Raw genomic sequence first — 20,837 nt, 5'->3', positions numbered from 1 at the left:
CACCTCGGCCTCCCAAAGTGCTGGGATTACAGGCGTGAGCCACCATGCCCGGCCCAATGGGAACTGTAATTAGTTATAATCATTATGTATAACCAAAATAGAACATACTTCAAAAATTATCTAAAGCTCTCTTATCTAATGTAACCCAGAATTATGCAAGTCAATTTCCTAGTACTTCCTTGAGTGTCTTAAAATGTAGCATGAAAATGAAGGAAAACTATAAGTGGCATTTTTTATTGTATATATTTATGGAGTACAGAGTGATATATTGATATTTGTATATACTGTGGAATGATTAATCTAATTAACATATCTATTACCTTACATACCACATATTGATCATTTTTTGTGGTGAGAACATTTAAAATCTATTCTCTTAGCAATTTTCAAGTATATGGTACATTATCATTAACTATAGTCACCATGTTGTACCACAGGTCTCCAGAACTTATTCCTCCCGTCTAACTTTAGGTGATGACTCTCATGAAAGACAGGAAGGACACTAACCACAGAAGCTTCTTTCCAACATAACCAACCATTACCACACAGATTATTTTTTATTTGGAAACTTTGCTAATTATTGACTTACACATGCAAAGGAACTAATGAAATTTTCTTTAACTATTTAAAGTAATACAATAAAGTTTCTTTTTTCTCTTGTAATACGAATTTTCATAACGAAAAAATAGCTAAGCTCACATTTTCCATTGTCAGATCATTAGAGGCATACATCAGATTCACAGTTTTGTCAACAGCTACAATCCCAGCTATGGAGTCAGGCTGTGTCACAGACATCCTAAGCGAGACTTTCTCAGATGGTTCAGCTTTCACTTTACTCCAATACAGCTTTATCTAAAAAAGAGAGAAAGGAGGATTAACTTATGTCACTTTTTTAAAGCATATTTTTGCCAATAGCAGATCAATGGCTCAAAATATAGCAAAGATTCTACATGTGCCTTGGCTCAGGGATAATTCTAAAACCATACATAACCCTTCTCTAGGGAAAGGAATAAAAAAAATACTCCCAGAGTGTTTGCAAGTCATAGAACTTCTCACAGTGGTATAAATCTGAATTATTCTTCAATTCTGAATCTTTTTTCTTCCCTTTCTCCATCTCCCAGCCCTCAGATCCCAGCCAGTGCTGAGTAGAAGACAGCAGTGTCTAGCATACCTGGGGAAGGCCACTATACAAAGGAGAAACACAAAAGAGGATGCCTACGTGTTGGTGATGTGAACTTAGGTGTGAAAGCAAGGAAAGCTCCTCCGGGACTCACAGAACCACCCTGGACTGGGGGTGACAGGAGGCCTTTCCAAGGCAGGGCGTGGTTAGAGCAAATACTAGTCAGGCCCTCATGCTCTGTGTCTCCATGGCCTTCTAAACTTCCTCACCATTAACCTCAGGAAAGCATGGTCCTGGACCTACTAATCTAATACTTTATAAAGAGCATCAGTCATTGCATCCCTGCTGAACCAAATGGCCTTGTCATGAGGCCCCTTCCTACTGGGAATTTTCCTTTTTTTTTTTTTTTTTTTTTTTGAGATGGAGTTTCACTCTTGTTGCCCAGGCTAGAGTGCAATGGCACGATCTTGGCTCACTGCAACCTCTGCCTCCTGGGTTCAAGCGATTCTCCTGCCTCAGCCTCCCAAGTAGCTGGGATTACAGGTGCGTACCACCATGCCTGGCTAATTTCTGTATCTTTTTTAGTAGAGACAGGGTTTCACCATGTTGGTCGGGCTGATCTCCAACTCCTGACCTCAGGCGATCCGCCTGCCTCGGCCTCCCAAAGTGCTGGGATTACAGGTGTGACCCACCGCGCGTGACCCCTACTGGAAATTTTCATTTCATCTAGCTCTGTCTCAACCTTCTGCTGTGCCAGTGATTCTAATGTCTGACCAAGAGGGCCTTAATGTTCCCCTTCAGTTGACTCTGCTTTATAAAGACAGGCTTCTTCTTAACTATAAGCCCCTGAGCTCCCTTTTCTTAGAGCATTTATTTTAGAAAATATGCAATTATAAATTATTTCTCCAACCCTTTGAGATATAAATCTTCTCCCAGCCTCTGGGCAGTTTTACAACCCAGGCATGTCTTTCTCAAGGACCTCAGGGCCATCCCTTTGAAGTATAATCATCAAGAAAGACAAAGTCCCAATTGATCTCAGTCTCTGTGGGAGGGTGGGAGCCTAACTTCAGTAAGTTCTAATTAGCAAACACAGACCACCTAACCGCATTGACCAACCTCCCAACAAGTCCTCCAGCACTTTTAGATGAGTTCACCCCAGTGCTTAAAAACTCTCCTGCCTTTTGTTTCAGCAGAGTTGAGTTTAATCTTTCTCTTCTATTGCAATCGTCTTGAATAAAGCCTTCCTTACCTGTTTAACTTGTCCAGTGCAATTTTTCTCTGACATGCCTCTCAAACCACTGTATGTAGGTTACTTTCTCCACCTACACACTAAAATGTGGGGGAGAGGGAGCAGCATGTTCAAGACTCAGTCTTAGACCTTGTGCTTCTCACTCTGTACTTCAGAGCCCCATGGCTTCAACTTGCACTTCTGTGTGGATGATTTCTAAACCTACATCTCTTGCCCCTCCTACAGCTCATTCACTTATTCCATAGTCATTACTGAACAAATAAACATTCACTAACTTTCTCTTGCTTAGACATACTCCATTTCCAATTATGTTGTTTCTTTATAAATGTGATGATTATCACATAAAAATAAGAGGAAGAGATATCATTGCAAATGGAACTGAAACTAATTTCCAATCTCTTATAGCTAAGAAATTGCTTGAAAGTATGCTATTAACATACTCTGCTTTCTCAAAGTCCATGATCTTTTACACTGTAACTAGCTTTAGAACCTGGTCTTGCTTTCTGAAATGTTTAAGCCTCCATAACTTCTACTTTAAAATTCACCTTTGTCAGGCAATTACTAGGATAACTAGAAGTCAAAAATTGTGCTCTAACACTAACAAAACATAGTGTTATCTTTGTAAGAACTCTTTTCACAAGCTAAAAAAAACAGAAGTTTGTATTATATTTTAACAATCAAAGTGAGAGTAATAATTCTCAACAAAAGTAAAGTACAGGCCTGGTGCAGTGGCTCATGTCTGTAATCCCAGCACCTTGAGAGGCTGAGGCAGGTGGATTACCTGGGCCCAGGAGTTAGAGACCAACCTGGGCAACACAGCAAAACCATGTCTCTACCAAAAATACAAAAATTAGCCAGTCTCATAACCTAGTCTCAAAAAATAAATAAACACAAATTTTAAAAAAAGAAGGTACAGATCAGTACTGTTACTTCTCAAATATTTTAACAAATAAAGAAAAAAGAAATAGAAGAACCATACTCTGCAAATCACTATTTAAAGCAATAATTTTTTACAGTTGTTAGTGAGAGCAATGGCTCATTCTGATATACATAAGATGATGCAATCAGGTTTCTTTTCAGAGCTGGGTTCCAAAGGGATTTCCTACTCAAGCTGGTCACATTGGGCTATAAAAGACACTGGTGCACTTGGAGACCAGACTCCACACGGGATCCTCACATGCAAGGTAATCAAGCTCATTGAAAAGTTGCCCTGGGCTAGTTTCCAACTAATTAAATAGATGAATGAAAGTCCATCTCTGCTTCCACATATTATCCTAGATGGCCTTACTCCCTCCCACACCCTTTATATCATCACTGCAATATCAACACCACATGAATTCCATGTTACCACTGGAATTTCGTTCCTGAACAATATTAATTCAACCATTTGAAAAATTCTGAAACGGTTTCATTATCTGAGTTAAAGTCTTAAAAGACCAGAACCATAGTTTACAAATAGACTATCAGTCCCCAATAACTCCACAAGTGAAAATACATATGTAGTGCCAAATATTAAAAAGTTTAACCATAGTTCTAGAAATAGAATAATATAAATTTCTAACCAATTTGGTTTAATGATACTTTTCTTAAAAAAAATTACATTTCTCAGACTTCACTAATATAAAATTTTCTTTTAAACATCATTACCTTAAATCTTACCTTATTTTTAAAAACAAGCTGAACAGGAATTTTTAGAACATCATTTATAATTTCCCCATCATCTTCAATATAATACACTATTACACAGGCTTTTGGAGTCCAAGAATTTTCTGGTGTTAAAGAGAAGATTGTTGAATTTTGTTTTCCTACAGCCACCAGCTGTCCCCTGGATACTACCTGAAAAGAATAGTAGATGGGTTTAATTTATTGCCAAACCTAGTAGGATCTCAACTGAAACTAAATCAATCATAATTGTATGCATACACACAAATTCTTGACTTGAACCAGCTTCAAAGTCTTTTTGAATGCAGGAAAACCTCTGACAAACACAGAGAGCATACACCGAGAAACAGAAAATGGTAAGATTAAAGTCATACTGATTGGAGCAACAGTAGCTTCATAGTCAAGAATCTATTTTTGATTGGAAGGAATACAGGGCACCATTGGGAAAGTTGAATTAGCAAAATTACATGGTCATGGATAGCACTTTTTATTTTCTTTTTTGTTTTTCTTACATTGTATGATTTTCTATAATGAATATCTATTGCTTATCAAATAGAATTTTAAATCTTAAACATAAAACAAGATTTAGTTATCTATTTTAAATTGGAAATGCAAATATAGGTGAAGAAATAAAAAAGGTTTTTTATTTGATTTCAATGTAGAAAGGACAGGCTAAAAAGGTATGAGGCTGAGTTATAAAAATTAGTAAGTTTAATGTAGATATAAGGTAGATACCATTTAAGATCATTCTCAACCTAAATACCCATCAAAGGTGGACTGGATAAAGAAAATGTGGTACATATATAGTACGGAATACTATGCAGCTATAAAAAAGAATAAAATCATGTCCCTTGCAGGAACATGGATGGAGCTGGAGGCCATTATCCTTAGCAAACTAACACAGGATCAGAAAACCAAATACCACATGTTCTCACTTATAAGTGGGAGTTAAATGATGAGAACACATGGACACACAGAGGGGAACAACAGACACTGGGGCCTATGGGAGGGTGGAGGGTAGGACGAGGGAGAGGATCAGGAAAAACAACTAATGGGTACTAGGCTTAATACCTGGGTGATGAAATAATCTGTACAACAAACCCCCATGACATGAGTTTAGTTATGTAACAAATCTGCACATGTACCCCTGAACTTAAATGTGAATAAAAAGATGATTCTATAATAGATCATAAATTTAGGTTCTATAAGAGATTACCATATAGCTTAACTCCTTCAATCGTTTGTTGCCACTAACCACCAACTCAAAAGGCGATCCCACCTAGAAAAAAAACTTAATTAATATGTACATATCAAAAGCAAGATAGTCCAATTATATTACAATTATCAAGTGAGTTGTAAGCATTACCTTTATATTTTCATCTCTTGTTTTTAGTTGGATGTATGTCTTACTAGGAGACTTAAACATACTATGAACTGCTATGCTACTTTTACTACCAAGAAAATAGGCCTGTAACAAAAGAAAAGGAGCTATAAATGTTCATTTTTAATAACACCTTGAGAAAACATGCTACCTGCTGAACAGTTATTAAAAACCAAATTTATTTTCACTTTTTTTAATGCAAGAAAAATACATTCACCAGACATTGGATTGTCATCATTTTATAGCTTATACTGTAAAGAAACTGATAGCTTTAAAACACAGGAAAGGTGTATATATATGTGTATATATGCGTGTGTGTGTGTGTGTGTGTGTGTGTGTGTGTGTGTGTATTCCTTTCAGTTCTTTCAGTTTCTGCCAAAATAAAATTTCTAATGACTGACCTCAAACCCTGGACTGGGGGTTTGAGGAACTTCTCCATCATATCTTCACATTGCTGTATTTTACTGTGCTCTTCAAAATGAACTTACAAGGAAAAATGTAGTCTAACCTTCAGTCACTGTCATTAAATTACTTTTACCAAAACTCTCCTCCATTTTGTAAAATACAGACATGTGACCACTTCCTATGTACTTTCGGGTCTGACAGGTTGAGTGTCTGCCACAATATTACAACTGTAATGGTGTTGTTGCAGTGACACAATGATGGGAAACAGATGGCACCTTCAACTGTAGCTCACTGGAATCCTCCAGGATTGGGAATCCAATCTTAAAAGTTCCATTTTGGGGGACAGTATAATTTATTTTCTGAACAGTTTCCATTTTCTGATTTCCACTGTTAGATCCGCTCCAGCACTCAGTACAGTTTCCCTGGGTCACTGCTATGACCACATTATTTCTTCTTTCTTCAAGAGTCAGCTGGTTGCCATCAGCACGGGTTACCTTCACCTAATGGTCAAAACAAAACATCTTAAAAACCCAAAGGATTTAAACACAATTAAATACAGTTCCTGTCTGTAGTATTCTCATGAAATTGAACTCTCAAAAATTATTGATAGCACTATAATATCCAGATTCGGTGGCCTCTCTCTAGGAGGCATCCAACATCACTGAATACTCCCTTGTTTATATTATGGATTCCCTTACCTTCCATGGCTCTAAAACAACCCCCTTTACTTCCTACCTTCTTTCTGCATCCTCTCAGTGTCCTTTTTGGTTCCTCTTCCCTCTCCCTAAATGTGGGAATTTTGGACATCTGTTCTTTTCTCTTCCTCCAAGGTCTCAGCACTCCTATGGCTTAGCTTGTCATCTCTGTGATTGCACCCTGAAGCCAAAATTCCCATCCTTGCCTTGCTCTGGAGTTCATGCCCAACACCTCCAATTACCTGCAGGAAATTTCTACTTGGATATCCTAGACACCTCAAATTCACACATCTAAAATGAGCAACCATGTCATTTTCCTATTTTTGCTAACATCACAATTCTGCAAGACTTTACATTTCTGAATTTTCCCTCCCTCTCCCCCGCCCCCACCAAATCCAATGAACACCAAAGCCCTAAGCTTCTCTCTTCCATCCTCTCCACTCCCACAGCTACCACCACAAGGCTGCCCATCCCCTTACTCCTGGGCTACTGCCTTCCTCCTGCACACAGCCTGAGCAGTCTCCCTCAAATACTGAGTGCACCCTGAACTTGCCAGCAGAGCTCGCCTTCCTGTCTCACTTCTTATCTCGCTCCCCACCTCCCAGTCCCATGCCCAAGCATTTAAAATCCAACTAATCTTTTAAAAAACGGTGTAGAGCGTCCTCGTCCATGAAGCATCCCATAATAACCTCCATGCCTATCCCACAGCCAACCCTCCCTCCCTGAACGCCCACGGTTTCACTCTACTCATTCAGAAATTACCATTTGCAGCTTCAATTTTTTTTTAACTTACCTTTTCAAACTCAATTAAGATCACTGCAATCAGAAACTACCTGAAACAATAATTGACCCATTCAACAAGGGACCTCTCCTTTCTTCTTTCTTTCTTTCTTTTTTGGTGTTTTTTGTTTGTTTGGTTTTGTTTGGTTTTGTTTTGTTTTTTGAGACGGAGTTTTGTTCTTGTTGCCCAGGCTGGAGTGCAATGGCGTGATCTCCGTTCACCACAACCTCCGCCTCCCCGGTTCCAGGCAATTCTCCTGCCTCAGACTCCCGAGTAGCTGGGATTACAGTCATGTGCCACCATGCCTGGCTAATTTTTTATATTTTTAGTAGAGACGGGGTTTCTCCATGTTGGTCAGGCTGGTCTTGAACTCCTGACCTCAGGTGATCCACCTGCCTCAGCCTCCCAAAGTGCTGGGATTACAGGAGTGAGCCACCACATCCAGCCTGACTCCTCCTTTCTTTAAATCAGAGGTCAGCCAACTACTGCAAGCTGATAGTCCAATCCAGTATGTTTGTAAATAAAGTTTTACTGAAACACATTCCACTCTCACGTATTTATAAATTCTCTCTGGCTGCTTTCACGATACAATGGCCGAGCTGAGTAGCTGTGACAAAGACTGCATGGCCACAAAGCTGAAAATATTTACTATCTAGCCCTTTGCAGAAAAAGTTTTCCAACCCCTGCTTTAAATCCCTGCAGAAATTAATTTGTAACACTAATCTTAATCTGCCATGAGTTACAGTTATGTATATATTTTCCTGTCACCATCACAAAAACTGTGAACCTGAGGGTAGAGATTGAGCCCTTCTTAGCTCCATAGCCCTGCCCAACACCATGCCTTACTCATTATCAAAATTCACACAATTAATGTGTTAATTCAACATTATCTCAAAAAAAACGAAATTTGTTGATAATTTTTAATGTAACATCTTTGCTAGAACTATAATTAATCATTATAAAAACCAAACTGAAATTGAAATTTTTGACTACCATCTAATTATTTCAATTAATTAATAAAAGCTTCAGTGTAGCAATCCACATCTAACTTAAATTGCTTATAAAAAAATACATTTTCAAAAAAATATTTTTATTGTTGAAAACTACTTCTTTAGAAAAAATAGACAAAGGTCATTTGGAAACAAATCTACATGCCCCCCATATCTAAAGAGACAAAGTTATATACTTTTTGGCTTAAATTTTTGGAAAAGCATTGAAAATATTATTTCCCATTCTATTTCATTAAGCTGAACTTACTGCTGTGGACAGGAAATAAACATACCAACTTACAGTGGCTGTGAAGTTGAGAGATGGCTTCAAGACTGTAGTATAATCAAAAAATTCAATGATGTAATCATGTTGCTTGAAGAACACATTAGTGCTTGCATTTCTTGCAATACCTTTTTCGGAAATTGCACAATTTAGAAAGCAAAAGTAATGTTTCACCAAAAGCTTCTATCCACCAAATCTCTCCATCTAACCTATTGCCAAACAGGTTTAAAATATCAGAGCACATAAGCCTCATTCCCGTATTGGCTTTGACACTACAAGCACCACACAGTTCTATTATGTTCTCTATGGATCCTTCTAAGCACCATTGCTGCCATTCTACCACAGTGACATGTACAACAGCAGCAAATTAAGGCCAATGAAAGAATAGTCTTTTGCTCTTTCGGGGATTGGCTAACACTGTTGAAATAGTAACAGAAAGGTCCAAGAAACTAAACTTTATTTGCATATTAAAAGAGAAAACTGTGTAGGAGCAGCTGAGATTTCAGCGAGTTTAAAAAGAAGGTAACCAGCTGAAAATGTAAGCCTTTCCATGTAGTTTTCAAGGGGAAAGAGTAGAAATGGGAAAAAAAAAAAAAAATTACAAAGAGCTATCACATGTGGTTGAAGTAGTGACTTCCATAGAAAATAAGGTCCCTCATTACAAAATCATCCTGCAACTTAGACTAACAGTCATAACAATCTCAACATTAAATAGCATCTTTAGAAAGCCAGTGATGCTCCCAAATGAAAGTGCCAGTTATAATAAGAAAGATGATAAAGCATTGTCACATAAATGGTTTTACCTTCACTTTAAAGTCTACAAACCTGTAAGTGATTCTGTCACTGTGGCTAAAATTTCTACTGGTCCAGGGGAAGCTACATCCAGTCCATTTGAAGAATCCATTATATTTTTCATCTCTTCATCATTAAAAGAGAAGTTTACAGATCCATTTATCTGTTTTGTTTAAAAGTTCAGTATTATCATTTTAGCAATTCAAATTTTAGAAATAAAACTCAAACTAAGTCACAAAATATGTTAGCTCTAGTACCATTTTAATCACTATAATTGTGTAAATTTTCACTTGTTCAGTGCTGGAAAGCTCTTGATTTTCTTACACTTAACTTTTTGTTAAGTCAATACTAAATCTTATTTCTAGAAAAAAAACACATATTTTACCCATCACAAGTTATAAAATGTCTGCAAAAGTTACCTTAAATGTTTTTGTAATATTTTTCTTCTTTCCCCAAAAGGATAAAGGTAAAAATGTAAGTGTTACGTCTCCTTTCACTGGCTTCCCATATGTATACCTGAATAATTATAAACATAGTCTTTTTATGTATCAACTTGATATTGTCAGAACACAATAAAAATACTACTTTCAATAGCATACATTAGCAATCCAACATTTTTTTTTAATTACATTGGGCTGGGCCTGGTGGCTCATGCCAGTAATCCCAGCACTTTGAGAGGCCGAAGCAGGCAGATCACGAGGTCAGGAGTTCAAGACCAGCCTGGCCAACATAGTGAAACCCTGTCTCTACTAAAAATATAAAAATTAGCTGAGCATGGTGGCAGGCACCTGTAGTCTCAGCTACTTTGGAGGCTGAGGCAGAACTGCTTGAACCCAGGAGGTGGAGGTTGCAGTGAGCTGAGATTGTATCACTGCACTCCAGCCTGGGTGACACAACGAGACTCTATCTCAAAATAAATAAATAAATAAATAAATAAATAAATAAATAATACATCATGGGATGGTAAAACACTAAAAAATGAAAATTTAAAAAAGAAAAAAATTACATTAAAAACATACTACTACTAAAATTTTTTAAACTAAAACCAACAAAAAACGTATTTAATAAATGGTGATCCTGGATGGGCACAGTGGCTCATACCTGTAATCCCAGCACTTTGGGAGGCTGAGGCAGGTGGATCACGAGGTCAGGAGTTCAAGACCAGCCTGGCCAAGATGGTGAAACCCCCTTTCTACTAAAAACACAAAAAAATTAGCCGGGTGTGGTGGTGGGTGCCTATAATCCCAGCTATTCGGGAGGTTGAGGCAGAGAATTGTTTGAACCCAAGAGGCGGAGGCCGCAACAAAGATCATGCCACTGCACTCCAGCCTGGGCAACAGAGTGAGACTCCATCTCAAAAACTAAACAAATAATAAAAAGTGATCCTTGAAATTAAGTTTCCAAAATGGGAAGACTTTTAACTACAGTACCTTAAAACAGTTCTTAAAACACACTCTGCCCAACCTCTGACCATCTGAAAGACTCCAGAAAAAACCTGATCATAATTGGGAGCGACAGTTTCCTGCCCAAAGATTTTTTAAAGATTACATAAATCTTTCACTCCTAGAAATCTGGACTGGCCCATTAACTGCATGCCCACGAAACTTCGCAGCTTTAAAAGACTTTTAAATGTCAGCTGATATGATAGTGCAATCACCATGGTCTATTACTGCATGTTCCGATATTAGCCAGGAAGGTTTATTAGACCATAGATTCTGGAGCACCAAATGCGCTCATGGCTGTCAAAAATTGATTTTTTGCAGAAAAATTTAAAATAAGAATAATTTTTAAAATCCATAGTACCAAACTTAGTTTCTGGTTTGGGTTTTTGTTTTATTTTGTTTTTTCGTTTGTTTGTTTGTTTGTTTGTTTGTTTGTTTGAGACACACTCTCACCCTGCCACCCAAGCTGGGGTGCAGTGGCATGATCTCGGCTTACTGCAACCTCCACCTCCAGGATTGAAGAGATTCTCCTGCCTCAGCCTCCTGAGTAGCTGGGAGGACAAGCGCACACCACTACAATAAAATAGTCTAAATACTATTTATACATTTATACTATTTATACTGTTTATACGATTTATTATATTTAATATATTTAATATAGTTATATTATTTTTAATAAGTTTTTATATTATTATATAAAATTTTATAATAATATAATTTTTTAATAATACAAATTTTAAAATTTTTTTAATATATTTGTATTATATTTAATAAAATTTAATATATTTATAAATAAATTGTATATTTATACTATTTATACAATATGCTAAAATAAAATAGTCCAGTGAATTTTATTTTATTTTATTTTTTGAGACAGAGTCTCACTCTGTCACCCAGGCTGGAGTGCAATGGCATGATCTCAGCTCATTGCAACCTCTGCCTCCCGGGTTCAATCGATTCTCCTGCCTCAGCCTCCCAAGCACTTGGGATTACAGGCATCTGCCACTACACCCAGCTAATTTTTGTATTTTCAGTAGAAATGGAGTTTCACCATATTTGCCAGGCTGTCCTCGAACTCCTAATTTCAAGTGATCCACCCACGTTGCCCTCCCAAAGTGCTGGGATTATAGGAACGAGCCACCTAGCCCAGTCCAAACTTAGCTTCATGAGTCAAATATCATTCTCTGCTACTTTTCTTTCTACATATTAATTTTATCCTCTCTCATTATAGGAAAGTCTTTTCATGTGAAGAAGAGGCAACACATTTTACTGCCAGAAAGCCTTTTTTAAGTACATTTCCTGGGTTGCTTCTATCTCTATTGTGAAATGCTGAGCCAGACATGGAAGTCAATTTTGCTTTGCAGTCTATAAATCATAGCAGTAAATGACTGCTTCCTGAATCCATTAACTGAACACAGAAACAGCCCCTCATCTGGATCAACTCAACTCAAAAGTAAATCTTAAAATATAGCATATTCCAAACTAAGAAGAAAAAAAAATCCACGTTCCAATGCCCCACACTTCCAAACAAAAACAGTAAAGTCAGTGGAAACCCTGGTTAGCAACCTTAGCATCAAATTCACTCATTCAAGTCTTCAAAACCTGACTCTACTTGTATTGTGCTAAAGATTAAATAAAAGCAAAACTAGAATGCCAGGATATTGTATTTTAACAGAGTTATATCACATGATAGTAAAAGGATCTTTAAAATCCAAATATAATTTAAAGTACTCTCAGACACAAAACTTAATTTTGACTTTAATGTGAAACAGATTTAGTTTTGCAAACACCAAGCTGGCTATAATAATTGTGAAACAAAGATACAATTATTGTCCCAAATAGAACCTGGAAGCATTTGGGATAAGTTAATCACTCAGAAAATAAAAGCTTGCCTAATTTTTAAAAAGCAAATCAGGCCACAAGTGGTGGAACATGCCGGTAGTCCCAGCACTTTAGGAGACCAAGGCAATAGTATCGTGTGAAGCCAGGAGTTCAAGACCAGCCTGGAGAAAATGGCAAGACCCCATCTCTATAAAGGAAAAAAAAAAATTAGCCAGGCATGGTGGCTCACACCTATAGTCCTAGCTACTTGGGAGGCTGAGGTGGGAAGAGCGCTTGAGCCCAGGTGTTCGGGGATGCAGTGAGCTATGACTGCACCACTGCACTCCAGCCTGTGAGAGAGTGAGACTTCATCACTTAAAAAAATAAAATAAAATAAAAAATAAAAATATTCTAGGATAGTATCATTAACAAAACAAGGAATTTTTTTCTCTGAAAGCAACCATAGCACAAAAAAAGGACAAAAAGATTATAAAATAATACCTTCCCTTCTGATCAGTGGTAAATGAAAAAAAAAAGAAAAAGGAAAAGAAAACATAAAAACCCAAAAGGACAGGCTTTGGAGAACTTCCAGAGACCTGAAAGCATGGAGGTTCCTGGAGGGCAGCGTGCTCAGAAAGGGCATGGAAGCTCCGTGTTGCTTCCCACATGCCTCGCCCAACGCATCTCTTCCAGCTCTTCATCTCTATCTATTGTAACATCCTTTGCAATAAGCTAGCAAAGTGTCTTCCTGAGTCCTGTGAGCAGCTCCAGCAAATCAGTCAAACCCAAAGAGAAGGTAGTGGCAACTCCGATTTACAGCCAATCAGTCAGAAGTACAGGTGACAATCTATTACTTGTGAGTGGCATCCGGAGTGGGGGCAGTGGGGAGCAAGTTGTCATCAATGATCTGATGCTGTCTCCCAGTAGATAGTGTCAGGCTTGAATTGAACTAGAGGAGACCCCCTGGTGTCCCCTGCAGAACTGATTGATTGGGTTTTGGTGGAGAGAAATCCTCACCTACTTCTTCCTGACCAGAAGTCAGAGAAGTCTTCTGTGTTAATTATTGAATGTGGATATAGGAGAAACTGAATTTCTTTTTTCCTATACCCACAGAACTCCAAATATCTGGCTTTTGATTTGGTATGAAGACCTTTGCTGTGCTACATATAGCTTAGAGCTGAAATCTTAAGGGTCATGTTGCTTATCTATTTGTTCTTTCCTTTTTTTTTTTTTTTTTTGAGACAGTCTCCCTCTATCGCCCAGGCTGAAGTGCAGTGGTACAATCTTGGCTCACTGCAACCTCTGCCTCCCAGGTTCAAGCAATTCTCATGCCTCACCCTCCCGAGTAGCTGGGAGTGTGCCACCACACCCAGCTAATTTTTGTATTTTTAGTAGAGATGGAGTTTTGCCATGTTGGCCAGGCTGGCCTCAAATTCCTGGTCTCAAGTGATCCACCCTCCTCAGCCTCCCAAAGTGCTGGCATTACAGGTGTGAGCCACTGTGCCTGGCCTATTTGTTCTTTCAGTAGGTATATATTGGATACCTACTCCACGGTTGGCACTTTAGTAGGCACCAAGGTGCTATAGTACGTAAGACACAGAGCCACCTTCAGAAAGGTGGACGAGCAAACAGCAGCACTGTGTGACTAGTGTTATGAGGGCTATAAGGAGGGTTGGGGGCAAGTAGTAAGCCTTGAAATTACCTATGTAATGGCCTATTAGAAAAAAGCATTTTACATTTTTAGAAGCTAAAGTAAAATGTGAGAATAGAGTTTGGGACAGTAGAGAATGGGCTGGAGTAGAGAAAGGTGGAATGTTTCAAAAGACATGAATCCAGAAAAGAGCCCTGCAAAATAAACTAAAGAATCTGAACTTCACTCTCAAGCTACAAGAGAAGAGTCCTTGAATTACTTGAGGGCAATCCCAGCCTGCACTTCACAGAACCATTAGTCTGGAACTCTGACGGTGCTTTTTGCCTCAGCAAAACAAAATGCCATGTGTTGTTCAACATAGTGAGTCAAAGTCATGACAGCCACCATAGATCTGTTGTGTTAGGTGGGTTGGAAGTCTCTGTGTTCATACGATGTGATGTAATGGATAAATGTGGATTATTTACTCATCTGTTAATTGTAATAAGGCAACCTATTCTCTCCCCCAAGAGCTCTATCTCCATTATCAGTGGAAAAAAAATAGAATTTAAGTAAAGATAAGTTACCTCAATTCCATGTCATCTGAAAAAAAAAAGTGCTATCTATAATATAAATCCCTTAATAAGTCTAAGAAAGACACTAGTCTATGGGAAATATTTTAGGACTGGGTCAGCTTGCAAGCAGAGCGATGGATGCAGAGAAATGTAGAGATCTGTCCTATGTTTAATTATTTATTAGAAATAGTCGTTTACTGTCCACTAAGGTATTTTAATAAGCAAAAATTGCCCTAATATTCTGAAGTATATAATCAGCTTTTGGTCAAACAGTCTTATAATGGTTTCAAGTCACATCAAAAGAAAAATGACACTTACTTTGCTACGATGGTACCATTTAAATGCTTAGAATTCATAGAACAGTATAATGGTGTCTGCAATGTCACTTCAAATTTTGGTAATACTGGAAAAGAAAAGCAAGGGTAAATCTTTTAAAGAATCTACTTCACTATCATCTTCCACTGAACAAAATGAAAAATAAAATTGTTCTGAAGGAGTTGATAATTTGTACTATTTGAACTTAAATTCATTAGAATCCAAATACATGTTAAGACAGATGAAAAGCCCTTTGTTTCACCCAAAACGAGAAATCCCTAGTTTGGTCAGCCTTATATAATTAAGGTATGAGGCCAGGAGCAGCGGCTCATGCCTATAATCCTAGCACTCTGGGAGGCTGAGGCAGGTGGATCACCTGAGGTCAGGAGTTTGAGACCAGCCTGGCCAACAAGGTGAAATCCCGTCTCTACTAAAAATACAAAAATTGCTGGGCATGGTGGTGCGCACCGGTAATCCCAGCTACTCAGGAGGCTGAGGCAGGAGAATTGCTTGAACCCAGGAGGCAGTGGTTGCAGTGAGCTGAGATCATGCCACTGTACTCCAGCCTGAGTGACACAGTGAGACTTCGTCTCAAAAAATAATAATAATAATTAAGGTATAAACCATTTTATAAGTACTAATACTATAATTGATATAAAGCACTCCACCAGAGTAAAAAATGTGTGTTTCTTTCCAGTCTATAAAACTTTTTTTCTATAGTTCTCTGACCAAAGAAGCAACTCACTCTCATAACAAGGCACCTCACCATTCAATTAACATAAGAGAAGTATCAAAAAAACCAAAGGGTCAACAATATAGGGCAGACCTTCAGCTCCAGTCAAGGCTAATGGCCCTGAACGTACCAAGACACTCCTAAACTCTAGACCAGTCTAGGACAGGGAGACCAAAAAAGTCACATGAGTCAACTATGACTCCCCCAACCCCCACCACCAAGGAATTCCAAATGCCTCTTCCTCAAACATCACAGGTTTGCAATCAATTCCCCACCTCCACTATACCTCATGCAACAACTGGTATACCCAGTATACCACCACAATGGGATATAAAGGTAGCCTATAAAAATGTTGGTCCCCTATGATCTATTCTTCTAGATCAGGGCCGTCTAAAAGACATAAAATGGGAGCCATATGTGTAATTTTTCATTTCTAGTAGCCAAATTTTAAAAGTAAAACTAAGTAGGTGAAATTAATTTTTATATTTTACTTAGCCCCATATATCTAAAAGATTATCATTTCAATAAATAATCAAAATTTAAAAATGGTTATTAATGAACTATTTTTCTTGCTTTCATTTTTCTTGTACTGTCTTTGACATCTGGTGTCTCCATTTGGACTAGCCACATTTGAAGCGCTCAAGAGTCACACATGGCAAGTGGCCCCGCTACTGGAGAGCACAGTTACAGATCAGACTTCGGCAAACTATGACCAGCATGAACCAAGAACATTTTTTACAATTTTTAACTGGTTGGAAAAAGTCAAAAGAAGAATATTTCATGACATATGAAAATTATATGAAATTCAAATTTTCATACCCATAAAATGAAGTTTATTGCATCACAGCAACAATCATGTACATATTATCTTTGGCTGCTCTCATGGTACCAAGGCAAAGTTGAGTAGTAATGACAGACACATATGGCCCACAGAGCCTGAGATATTACTACCTGTATATTATAATTTCTACTGCCTAAATAAAACCCAATCTCAAAAAGAAGTTCAAATCAAATGAAGAACTCCATGTGTAACCTCAAAATAACTATTCAAATTATAACTAATACTAAGATCCTATGCTTTCACTCTCATCTCTCATTCCTCTCCATTCACCAACAAAATAGATGGGTCCCACTGTTTTTATCTATGCGTTTCTAATTGATATTGTAAGTATGGCACCTGCAAAAAAAGGATTTACCTGAGAAACAGACCATCTTTACCAATGCCAAATGAAAAATATGGAAGAGAATTTGTTAAGTATTTTTAAGTGCAACATTTTAAATATTTTATGATCATGACAAAGTAGAAAAATAGAAAAATCATGTTGTGGATAAGAAACAGACTAGCATAATACAACTATAAGTGATTTTTTTCTACTTTTTTCTGTATAATGAGATTTTAGAAATTTTACAAAGGAAAAAAAATATGTTTAGGCCTGTAAAAAAAACACCAGAATTTTAACTCCATTGATATTTTTACTTCAAATAACACATCTCTTAAAAATTTCTCTAATCTCTGCTGAAAGTAACAAACGTTTTTTTCTTCCAAAGTAGGTTGAGGAACTCTTACCATATTCTGAAACCTGAAATGATTGATAATATGTCTGGTCCTATTGGGCAGGGGAAAAAAAAGACAAGAAAATATAAGAGTTTTTATTTATTTTGCTTGCTTGCTTACTTGCATAAAACAATTTAGAAAATTAATTTTTAAATTACATTTATAATGATACAGTGAACAAACCTGTTTATTTTCATTTATGGAAGTGTATTTGTAGACAATTGCAGCATGAAGCCCATAAAATTTCAGGAATTTTTCTTGCCAACCCGTTAGCATAAAAAGGTGACCTATCTTTATAATTCATTGCAGGTCATTTAAACAAACTGCTTAATCTGACTTCCATCATTTGTGAAATAAGAACTAGATTAAACTAGATAATTCAGGAATTTATGAAGTAAGGATAACACAGGTCAAACTAACAAATAACTTCAGATTTGTTTTGGATATCATTATCAAAAATTAATGGAGAAAGTGAAGTTACACATAGCTCAAATACTTATAAATAATTAAGGATGGAAAATCTTCATGGAACGACATGCTTCACCTTTCCAATTCCTTGAATTATTTTCTACTATAATCCTTAACTCAATACATCCTATGCTGTTATAATAGATACTGCTAATTATTTCCTTTTCCACAATCAACAAGAAAACATGTGGGCTATTACCATATCATTTATCTAACTCTTCATATTTCTTCTTCTGTTTTTGTTTTTTGAGTCTCACTTTGTCACCCAGGCTGGAGTGCAGTGGCACAAACATGGCTCACTGCAGCCTCAACCTCCTGGACTCAAGCGATTCTCCTGCCTCAGCCCACCAACTAGCTGGGACTACAGAGGCGAGTCACCAAGCCCTGCTAATGTTTTGTTGTTGTTGTTGTTGTTTTCTTTAGTAGAGATGAGATTTTGCCATGTTGCCCAGGCTGGTCTCAAACTCCTGAGCTCAAGCAATCTGCCCACCTCGGCCTCCCAAAGTGCTAGGATTACAGGCGTGAGCCACCATGCCCAGTCAACTCTTCATATTTCTAAATCGTTCATTCTAATCAAGGTAGCATAATAAATAGAACCTCTCCAAACTGGCTATGTAATTTCACTAACGAAATTTGTATTGTAAATTTAATTCCCAAATTTATCAACTCAAACATTGAGATGTAGCTATAAAATAATAGCTTTTGTTAACAAGTACCCTTGGTTAATCTAAAGCATCTGTACACCAAGAAGTTATTTTTTAGTCCTAAAAGAAGGCCATAGTTCACTTCAAAATATAAAACAAATATAATCATTAACATGCTAACAAATAAATTGTGTATAAATTGATTTCAACATTGTCATGTAAAGAAGATCCCATCTTTGGTTAGCTGTTGTTGAAAAATAAAAATTTTTTTAAAAAAAAGGAAATCTCAAGAAATTGTGTTGTTTTGATCAAAGTCTTAAGGAATTTCATATTTGTGGCTTCTATCTCAAATTGTTTTCATATCATATAGTAACATTATAAATTACATGTATTTGATTCATTTATAAGTTCTAACACGTCATTCTCAAAAGTCAAATCAAGAAGGTAATTTACCTATTATCTGTTTTACTGATGAACATAGGAATGCTAGTCTTTAAGTTAGTTTTTGCTTTATTACTGAGGCCAGCACAGGCAAGACTATGGAATAAGTAACAATTATGATGTTTCTGTTTCTCAAGTTTCATTCGTATGGCAAACATTAACTGAGTAAATACGACATGCAAAACACCATCTGAGGCTCTATAAACCACAGTCCTCAGCATTAGAGGGTCTAGTGGTGGAGACAGACATAGTCAAGAACGATAATTCAAGACTGACACGGTCCTGGGGTTTCATGCACTGTGTTTTTGCTCTAACTCTTGCCTATTCTTGACTTACATGTACTTCCATCCCTCCCCATTTTCCAGGGCTTAGCTTAAATATTGCTACTTCACTTTTTGATCATTTTTGTATCCCTCATAGTTTGTCCCTTGGGGTGTCAACCTAGTACAAAATAAGTGCTCAATAAATGTGTGTTTGATTAAATAAAAATTATTGGCTTTTACAAATATAGGAAATCAACTTACTTATTTGAGCCTACTTAAAACAACAGCCTGAAACTAAGTTTTAGGTCATCCTTTGTTTAACACACAAGTAGTTTACATTAGATTATATTTGAAATGAATTTCATCTCCCCTCCTCCTCCTACACTGCCAGTCCCTGATCAATCCTGGATTTTCCATCTTTCCATTGACCGTCTCCATCCCCTCACTCAGTCTCTAAACACTGTTGTCTTTTGTTCTCTTGTTACTCCTAAATATCTCTCTGACCCCTTCCTTGTTTCCTTTATGCACCTGTTTCTGATCCTTAAATGTTAGCCTTTCCCATGCTGAGCCCTCTTCCCACTCTTCAGGGTTTTAACTGCCATTTCTAGCATAAAGACACCTAAATCCTTATCTCTATCCCAGATTGAGACTCAAATCCACCTGCTAGACATCTCCACCTCAATTTCTGACAGAATGTCCTGGATTTCTTGATCTGGATTTAGCCTCTTTCAAATAGCTTTTCTTGATTGCCCTCTCCCCATGGTGGGTTAGATGCCCCTTCTCTCCTATAATATCCTGTCTATAACTCAATCATCTTGCCTAACACAATATATGATAATCGCTTGCTTCGTGTCCATCTCCTGTAAGAGACTATGAAATCCTTGAGAGCACAGAACCTGGTAAAGCATGCCTTCAATGTTTGTTAAATAAACATAAGTATAAATTAATAAACGAGTCAATTCTTGTCCCCAGTCTGGTTCGTACAGTACTCAATAAATCAGCCTCAGTTATTAGGCAGCATCTCCTGCAACACATTAAAATAATCTTCTCTTGAGAAGGATCAAACAACCCTGAAGAGGCAAATGATCCACAGAGTAACCTTAACTCTCTGCCCTTTACGTGGAAGGAACGTGAATGCCCCAAGGAGTGGAAGCATCCAGCCATCATAGAAAACCGAAGAACACAAAGGAAGAAAAGTTTTTCTTTTCACTGACATTTTAAATTGTTCCAATAAATCTAGAAAACATTTTGTAAGTGAGTGCTGACAGCATGCTTTCTACTACACAATGTCTTCCCAAGGTGCTTATAAGTAGTAAAATGCAAATCAACAAATAAATTATTTTACTGACCAAGGGATTTGAAAAGCAGAAATGAGTTTTGTAATGTCCAGTGTATTGTCCTTTAGGCAAACAGGCCACACCAATTTTCAGAATTGATTCAGTTGTTTTAATGAAATATATAATCAAGTACAAAAGATACTGAAATATTTAAAATTAATAATAATTCAGAGAATTAACAGCCATTTATGCCATATATAACCACAAAAACACCGATACTGAGTACTCTCATTAATCTAGAACAGGGATGTGCAAACTT

At 37.2% G+C, this 20,837-nt stretch overlaps 1 protein-coding gene across 2 annotated transcripts in view; it reads right to left on the bottom strand.

The window, feature by feature from the left end:
• CD109 (CD109 molecule) overlaps positions 1-20,837 on the bottom strand; it is a 143,430-nt gene that overhangs the window by 60,783 nt on the left and 61,810 nt on the right. For both annotated transcript variants that reach the window (XM_073006168.1, XM_073006169.1), the window contains 10 exons: positions 17,438-17,477; positions 15,141-15,225; positions 9,777-9,873; positions 9,391-9,520; positions 8,584-8,693; positions 6,093-6,317; positions 5,398-5,499; positions 5,248-5,310; positions 4,029-4,205; positions 700-852 (listed from right to left, as the gene is read on the bottom strand). In XM_073006168.1, coding sequence (XP_072862269.1) covers positions 700-852; positions 4,029-4,205; positions 5,248-5,310; positions 5,398-5,499; positions 6,093-6,317; positions 8,584-8,693; positions 9,391-9,520; positions 9,777-9,873; positions 15,141-15,225; positions 17,438-17,477 — 1,182 coding nt within the window. The remainder of the gene's footprint in view (positions 1-699; positions 853-4,028; positions 4,206-5,247; positions 5,311-5,397; positions 5,500-6,092; positions 6,318-8,583; positions 8,694-9,390; positions 9,521-9,776; positions 9,874-15,140; positions 15,226-17,437; positions 17,478-20,837) is intronic.

Source organism: Chlorocebus sabaeus, chromosome 17 (genome assembly GCF_047675955.1).
Source record: "Chlorocebus sabaeus isolate Y175 chromosome 17, mChlSab1.0.hap1, whole genome shotgun sequence".
Taxonomy (NCBI): Eukaryota; Metazoa; Chordata; class Mammalia; order Primates; family Cercopithecidae; genus Chlorocebus; species Chlorocebus sabaeus.
The sequence above is the reverse complement of the archived record's forward strand: the minus strand, read 5'-3'. Positions and strand labels throughout refer to the sequence as shown.